The sequence below is a fragment of the Zeugodacus cucurbitae genome, chromosome 6 (assembly GCF_028554725.1).
Source record: "Zeugodacus cucurbitae isolate PBARC_wt_2022May chromosome 6, idZeuCucr1.2, whole genome shotgun sequence".
Lineage (NCBI taxonomy): Eukaryota > Metazoa > Arthropoda > Insecta > Diptera > Tephritidae > Zeugodacus > Zeugodacus cucurbitae.
In genome coordinates, this window is record NC_071671.1 from 40852515 (window position 1) to 40861584 (window position 9070).

Sequence of the window (9070 nt, forward strand, 5' to 3'; positions counted from 1 at the left end):
CCGCAGCAAACAATTGCCATAAGATGACAAGTGGCAGAAGTCGTAACTGCCACACACATGAGCAACTAAGACACAAACACACAAGCCTGAGTGTATATGGCCGAACGCGTCTTAGATACCGGCAGGAAGTTGTATTTTCGAGTGTGTAAATAATGGCGGTGCCGTGCAGTGACGACAGGAGCGTCGCTGGTAGGAAGTTGTTGCGGCCACAAACTGCACTCGACTTAAAAATGTAATGACGCCAGTTGGCTGCTGCCTGCTGCACGTTGCATGAATTTTTAAAATGCAACCATAAAATTACACGAAAATTTATTGCCCAAATCGCAGATAAAATGTAACCTCAACGCTTTATCAGCGGCAGCTGTCGCCATGCTGTGAATTGCTAACTCACTCACAAGCTTTACCTCGTTATCAAGTGGCTTGCTTACTGGCCACATACAGCAATGTGATGGCGTCCGTTAGCTGGTGAACCGAATACACAAATATACACACACACAAATGTTGCTGTAGTTTTCCGAATTGACGTCCTCCAGCTTAGACCACAAAACATGGCCAAGTCGTGCAGCAGCGCAGTTATTATTGCAATCGCAGTCTTACTTCACTGCATTGCGCTACATATGTAATGTGTTGCAGCGATCTGTACACTGTGGGCTTGTTTGTTATCATAGGTGCTCAAAAATAGAATTTTAAAGCAAAATTTACGAAATAAAATACAATAATAGATTTAAATCCAAAGGTTAAAAATATTGTAAATTTCTCAAACCAATTATAAAAATATGAAAAGAAACATGGGAAAATATTATGAAAACAATAACAATGTATTTGTTTTGAAATACTATTATTATTTATACATTATTCGGCAAAATTTTACTTTTAATATTTTTTTAGCAGAGAATGGCCATTATCCAATACTACTTTAAAAAATAAAAATAATATTATATTTAATTCATAAAGTTAGCAATCGCTGTTAAATTTGGTTAAAAAAATCGCCATATATCACCTTCAAAGAGTTAAATCAAGTAAGATCTTCTGTATATCACCCAAAATTCTCTATTAAAGAGATTTTCCATAATTTCAGGTTATATGAATAACCTTATTTGAGATTTTTTTTAAAAAAAGGTCGTTTTATAAACCTCTGGTGTAAGTTTTTATGTCTTTTATAAATTGCTACTTTCATAACATCATAAACTTAAGCTTTCAAACAAAAAAATCTACTTAACCTACTCTTAATCAATTTCAATTTCATTAAACAGTGCCCAATAGAATTTCGTCTTGGTGAACCCACTGTACAAAGCTATTTTATCTCTCCATTCCACTTTACTAACTCTGCTTTGTCAATATTTTATAAAACATTCAGTTAACCGTCCTTTCGCCGCGGCCCTAGCTGCTAACTGCGCGCCCTCCTTCCATCTCTCACGACCTGCCGTACATCTTCCTTGCCATCCGCCACACACATTTGCACTTAGCTGGCCGCTTGCTTTTGTCTTAAGCTCTAAAGGAATTTTTAATTTTCTTTTGGTGAATTTTCTATTACCTCAACATTCGCCTGCCGCTTCGTCGCCATTTTTAATGTTGCTCCATTCATCCTACTCATTCTGGCCACTAACTTACTTTGCTCGCACATTTGGCTTCTACTGCGGCACGGATATAGCGGTTGCGCGGCTGCAACCAGTTCGCAACGCTCATCCGAAGCTTATTTACTTGTTCGCGTTAGTTTAGACTGCTTGTCCTACAATAGCAAGCAAGTAAGTAGCGCTTGTCATTCATGTTGCTGTTGTCGGATTTTCTCATTTTTATGGTCTGTTTGTGTCCTTTCACTTGACTGCATTTGTAATCTTTTCCTAACGGTTTTCCTTTTTGGCATTTTTATAGCCGCTTCGACGCTTAAGTAATTGAAATGGCCGAAAATGAATGGCAAAAGTAGCTGGTAGCTTATTCTGTGTGTGTCACTGGGAGGGGACTTTGCTTAAGTTGTGGCTAGAGTTGTTGTTGCTGTGTTGCAAGCGGTTTGTGACGTGATAGCTAAGCGTGAAGTAGCGCGGTGGAGCATTTGACGGCATCTTCTTTGAACTACAAAAACCGTCATAACTCGTGCAAACAGTAAGCCTCATTGTGGGGATTAATAAACGATTGCAATGGTTATAATTGGTGAAAGAAGCGTCGAAGAGCTCACAGCTACTTGGATCAATTGGCGATTTTACTTTCTGATTTTCTGTTTCTTCAATGTACTGATTTTTTAAGAAGCACATTTATTGTTTAGCAGTTAGCTAACAAATGACAATTGGAAGACAAGATTGCCTGTTGGGATGGGCAAATATTTTGAGCTTCATTAATTGGCGTTCTTCTAAAGCCTTTGTACTTGCAGCCACTTTATTTATAATATTCCAACACTCCAAGGACGCATTAATAAATAATGTGTACTGATTTTTAGCGCACTTCTTCCGTCCGAATGCCGCTCGGAATTCACTCTGTTGTGTTTTGTGCCTTACATCGGCGCCGGAAGCAGTACATTGTGAAATTGTGTACCGGAAAAGAAACGCAATGCCTCAGGGAATATAGAAAGTAACCGATGAGAAAACAAAGCAAACAAAATGAGCAAAATGTTGCTCATTTTAAAGTGTATTTAAATCGAATTTATAAAGAGAAAGTTGAAGCTGTATACATATCTCTCGGATCATAGTCGAACGTACCAAGATGAGAGAAGCATACTATTTCTGACTCAATGCAGTGATCTTTGTTTCTAATCACACGAAGGTATTGTACAACAAAAAATAATTTAGATTGTGGATAGGAAAATGTGGACACTCTAAAAGATTTATACATTTAGGTCAAAATGAATTGAGAATATGCTTGGGGTCATCACAAAGTCTATACCCCTGAGATACTGAGATGTCAGCTTCAGACACATGGTGAAGTGGAATCAGTAGAGCACAGAGCATGACCCAAGGATGATTAAGTCTTAGGGAATGAATTTGTCTGAACCATAAAACATTAATTTTGTTATACAATATATCTTCTTCTTTAATATGACTACTTAAGTTCCAATCTAAAAACAAATTGTTGAAAAGGGGTATTAAAAGAATGCCTTAGCGAAAGAGTACGCGCTGCAACCAACATTGGACTCCTTCCACTCCGTAGTGAGTCCAAGCTAAGTACTTTAATTATTTTCACCTTAATTATTTTCTATTCTTATTTTTTATTATTATTTTAATTTTACTTAGTATACATTTGAAGCACCTCAATTTGTCATTGTGAGCTTCCACGAACTTTAGGATGCAGCTTTGTGATAAGTATTCAAACTTTTTTCGTAAACGAAATGAGAGTATTTCCAGTTTCTCTTTATATTTGAAGATTTATATATTTTTTGTAAAGCTCTCCGCTTCACCTACCAACTGCGCGATTCTCAGCTTTCTTTGCATTTCCAACTTGAAATATGCTCTGTACCAAATTATAGCTTACTGTCTTACTCCATTTCGTGCTAAATACTCCCGCTGCAAATATTTGACTTTCTTGTAAGTAATAATTCTTTTGTTTTGTTTAATTGTTTCGCAGTTGTTCAGCATCTCTTACAATTTTAATTTTAATTTACTTTGTCGTTACTTGAGCTATGAAGCTTTTGTTTCTAACTCTCATTGCAATTGTTATTATGCCTGTTGTTCTTTCAATATTTGTTTTGTTTACTTCTGCGAATATGCAATATGCGTGTTATGTGTGTATATTTCTTAGAAAACTTACCGATGTACTGAAGTGGAAAGTACTGTTTTCTCTCATTGTTTCTTCGTTTATGCCGACGCATATTTTGTTAGCGAAATGCGAAAAGTTTCTTCATTTTGTGTTGCAGCAGAATTTTGTTTTTGTTTAACATACTTTTCAAACAGTATTTTACATTTTGCCTTTGCTGCATTTATGAATCGAAAAGTAGAAGAGGTAAAAATACATTGAAAGTTTCACAATTATATTTTAATATGTTTTATTTGCGCAGAGAAAGGAGTGGGCACGCTCGACGTATGACAACTGGGGTTATAATTGTATATTTAGTCAATGGAAAGTTTGGACACCTAAAACGGGCATTGAGATCTTGAGCAGCATCTTGGTGCAGCAAAATCTAAATATTTTCATTAACATTAAAAACAGGAATCGCAGCGCGATCCGTGACAGTTCAGATCTCTCAAACTAACTTCGAATAATGAATGTCAATTTACTACCGTTTACTACTACGTTTCCAACCTGCAAAAATAACGCGAAGTTCAATGAAATTTTCAATATATTTTAGGAGTCGTTCACAATAGCTTAACTTGTTTAACAAGTGTACACAATCTTCGGCTTTGTAGCTTTTTACCGAGAAAGCTTTTCAAACAACTGAAATATAAAGATGAGAACCATTACAACAACTTTATTAATAATTATTTATAAATAATATTTTAAAAGACCTTCACTAAACATAATAATGATTACATATCTCACAATTTCTTTTCTCTTTCTCCAGGCGAAAAACCGTACAAATGCTCCTGGGAGGGATGTGAATGGCGCTTCGCACGCAGCGACGAGTTGACACGTCACTATCGCAAACACACGGGCGCCAAACCCTTCAAATGCCGTAACTGCGATCGTTGCTTCTCGAGATCGGACCACTTGGCGTTGCATATGAAGCGTCACATGTAAATAAAATTTGCAACAACAATGCAAGTGCAGCAACAACTGCGTGGACTTGAAGTGTGAAAGTGAATAAACCGAAAATGTATCGTCAAAAAACAAAAACAAAAAAAACAGCAAAAGTGCAAATGTATTGAGACTAGCTGAGAACCAGTACATATTTAGCAGAGTAACTAGTTTAGAATATAAATGAAAAATAAAAAACATAAACAAAGCATAAACACTACAATTAGACGTTGACAAGTTTAAGGATTAAGCAGGAAAACACAAATTGAAAGCGGAAATCCTTATACATTTATGATAAAAGTAAAGTAATGATACTGTGCCATCAACACGCAAAACATGCAAAATTAAAAAAGCTTAGAAATTTAAAATTAGTTTTTAAAGACAACGCACACACACACACAGAGCACACACTTAGAACCTCAACTAACTAAATTGCATTTGACTAAACTCGACGCGCGAGACACACAAATATTGTAATTAAATTGATTAAGTAAATTATGAAGCATATTCATTTTTGTATCTCACTATTAAGTTTAGGCTAATTCTTGAACAAATAGTATTTCGCATTTTGCTTGCGTGTTTAACAAACAGAAAAATCAATATTTAAATGAATGAGTAACTTTATGTTGACATTACAACATAGAAATGTTCAGGTTAACGCCTGCGATGCTGCTTTAACTCACGCATACAATTAAATTTATTAACAACACAAACAAACAAATAAGTAAAAAATAACACAATTCTTTAAGAGCTTAAACATAATTTCCGCCTTTTAGTCGTAATTGTATTTCGTTTTTATATTATATGATAATAATAATTTTATTTCAAAAAAACATAATTAAGTGCTTAAAAGCTCAAACGCGTAGAGCTTGCTGAAAGCTTTCACCAATTGAGCAGAACAGAACAAATGATGAATTTTACCAAAGTAAAGCAATTTTTTATTAGTACTATTATTGTAATTATTATTATTATTAAACATAATTATTGTAACTAAAATTTATTCTTACTTAGATTTATTGTCTCTGTTGCGCTTGGTTTATAAGTTGAAAGCGCGAAGCAGTACATATTTAACTATTAACTCGGTATTATAAATTAGTGTATTTAAATTAAATAAAATGTACTTTCTTATAGGTCTTTCGCCGGGTATTATTACAAAAAAAAAAGCAAAATGTATATAGAAGCGTATCATAGCGAGTGCAGGGCAAGGTCTGCACTAGTATTGTTCACTGTTTATATTTAGGAAAATGTAAGAATGCTTTGCACGCTGCTTTAGTTAATAAGTGGGAGGGACATAAGGAAACTGGCAAAAGAAATTACAACTATCGGCATTCGTTTGTGTGGCGGCGAAAAGACTTGAAAGTGTGGGCGAATGCCAAGCTTTCACTTTTTTAACAATTTATATGCTTTAAGCTACAAAGCGATAAAGCTTTAAAGATATTTCCCTATTAGCAAAAGTGTGTAAATACTTAATTTCTCACGCAGTATTTAATTCAATATTTTTCCATATTTCAAAGTATGTAGAAATAAAAAAGCTGCGCAGAATAGCTTTAAAGCTTTTCAAAATCATTCATTTAAATTTTGCGCTATTTTAATAATAAAACCGCAAAACTTTCATAAAGTAAAGTATAAAGAGAAGCATTTTTGTAAACATAACAATCGAAACAATCTCCCACTTAAAAGCTCGCACACGCTTTCAAAGCTTTTCGCCGCCACCTTCGAATACGATGTATTATCCCAAAGCGTAAGCTTAAGATATTTTGTATAATTTTTTGTGTGAGTAGCAAAATCACTGCCAAAAATTATAAGAACCTATTTAACTGCATTAAAGTAATTATATAAGCTTAGTATCGATGTTTGATGTTTGAATGATAAAAAAGTAAAACTAAAAAAAATATGCATTAAAAAGTTCAAATTGTCATAGGCTGAGATGCGATAGATATATAAAAGAATATTATAAAAACAAAAACACAAAAAAAACAGATTTGTATATTTAACTTTTAAGTTTATAGATATTTTCTTTCGTCTACTTATTTTAATGTTCTTGTAACTACAACAACAAAAGTGCAAATATTGTTTAAAACAAAGAAAGAAAATGTAATAATTGAATAATGGAAGAATTCACGAAAACGTGAAAGCTCTGTTTCATATACGTAACTGTTTATTTTAGTTAGATTAAATTCGATTAAAGAGAAATCTTGAAGAAATGGCCTTTTCGTATTAAATACCTTAAGTTTCGTAATGCTTACAACTCACTTTTAAGTATAAAATTAAAAGTTTTGTTGCATAAAAATTGTAAATTTTTACAAATTCCACAAAAGGAATCGCTGTGCCACCGTTTACGTTGAAATTCTTTCCGAAAAGTTTAGAAAACAAGCAAAGTAATCGTTGACAATTCGATATGAAATGCTGCCATCAGTATTTCAACGCAACACCAAAATGTTGCGCAACAGTTACTGCCGTCTCATTTACTTATATGTTTTGCCTACCCTTTTTGTTTTTAAATTTTCATTTCAAAAGCTCCAACAGCTTATGCTATTTATAAACTATATAAAATGAAAAAATTGAAATTTTTTAATCTAAAAAAAACTCTCATGATCACTCACATTTCGATTTTCCTGAAAAATAATTAATCCGTGAAAACTAAACCCGAATAATGCGCAAAGCTTTTGGTTTTAAAGCTAAAAAATATGTTGAACTCTTTGAAGCACAAAGTAAAAATTAAACTAAAATGGCATAATGCTGAGTCAATAGTTTCCTTCTTGTTTTAACAACGACTCTCTTTATGTGAATGAAGAAAAACACTGATATTATTTAAACGTTTTTGTTGGCAATTACCGAATGGATATCATGTATGAAACTATGCAATAATTGTAAAATTTTATATCACATTATAGTATTTTGTAATTTGTAATTTTTACATCATAAAGTTTTTTGCTTGTAATTAATAATTTGATTTAATTTTCTATAATAAATAAAAATTTCATTTTGAAACACAAATTGCGTTCTTTTTATTTGATTTATTTAGTTTATATACGAGTATACATACATACATAAGTATACAAAGACAAGGTGTTTATACAAATTAACAGATTAAGCGGTCACTTTGAGCAGACATATTAGTATAAGCGCCGCTTAAAAACTATTTCATCCTAGATGCGGCATAACAACTCCATTCCGTACATACATAATGGTACAATGTATTGTTTGAATTTCTCAATTAAATTATCTGAGGTTTTTCTTGGTTTCCCCTTAGCAGATGGTCTTTCTTGTTAGAAATATAATAACAATGAGGAAACTATTTGAATAAGTTCATCTCATTTAACTAAACTGAGCCTTTAACGGACCGTTAATGTGTGCTTCACTGTTGACATTAAACGTTAGAAGAAATATTGCCTACTTTCAGGCGCAGAGGAAAATAATTCAATACGAAGAAATACGAAAGATTGTAAAATCTCATTAACAACATCCAAATAATGTACCGATGTAGGGCGTTTTAGTATCAAAAATTTCCATCCATTCTGAATTTCATTTCATTTCCTGAGTGAAAATTTGTTTCAATTCGTTTCTCGATATTTATTTCAAACACGCACTATCTAAAATCTTTTTTAATGAAAGCTCTATCTAACACGAGTGAACAATAGAAGAAAATGTAATCATTCAATTGATATAGACTTCTCGGGCATAAGTTAAGACAGAGTTTTGTTTATCGTATTCCGAGAAATTTAATTTTTTGCTTAAGCCTCGACACTCTATGGCGTATTCGTATTTTTTATAAAATTCAAATACAAATTGGTTCATGAAATAATAATATCATTAAAAAGTGGGAGAAATTTCAGCGAAATTCCAAAATGAAAGAAGGCGAAAAATATTGAGGTCTAGCGTTCAGCAAAACTCAATTAATTAATTGAAAAAAATGTAAATTACCCTATTGGAGGTTTTAAATATCATCAATTACTTTGATAATTTTAATTAATACATTCTGAAGAAGTCGACATAGATACGTCCAGTTCGCTCGGTTGGTGATGACTTCCTTTAAGGGTTGGATTTCAGAGCCTAAAACCAATTTAAATAATCAGCTTATCAGAAATACACATTTACACAGTATTTTGTGAATTTTTTCTTTAAAATTCCGTAAACTCAGCCGTTGGCACCTCATCTCCCATGACGTGTCCAAAAAATTATTGGTTCACCTAAAAACAATTAACCAAAAACGTTTCGATAGTACATGGATAAATCTAGTTAATGAACGAAGGAAAGGGTATATCTACTAGAATATTACTCAAATTGATTTTTGGATAATATTTTAAACATATTTCAATATTTAATAAGATACAAATTTTGCAATTTTGAAACCCTCCTAACCCCTTAAAGTTAATTTTATGTTTTTTTTGTTTGATCTTAGAGTAAGTAT

At 32.8% G+C, this 9070-nt stretch overlaps 1 protein-coding gene across 4 annotated transcripts in view; it reads left to right on the forward strand.

The window, feature by feature from the left end:
* LOC105215209 (Krueppel-like factor luna) overlaps positions 1 to 6852 on the forward strand; it is a 273119-nt gene extending 266267 nt beyond the window's left edge. For all 4 annotated transcript variants that reach the window (XM_011189010.3, XM_011189011.3, XM_054234901.1 and 1 more), the window contains one exon: positions 4487 to 6852. In XM_011189010.3, coding sequence (XP_011187312.1) covers positions 4487 to 4662 — 176 coding nt within the window. In that variant the 3' untranslated portion in view covers positions 4663 to 6852. The remainder of the gene's footprint in view (positions 1 to 4486) is intronic.
* Positions 6853 to 9070: the final 2218 nt, after the last annotated feature.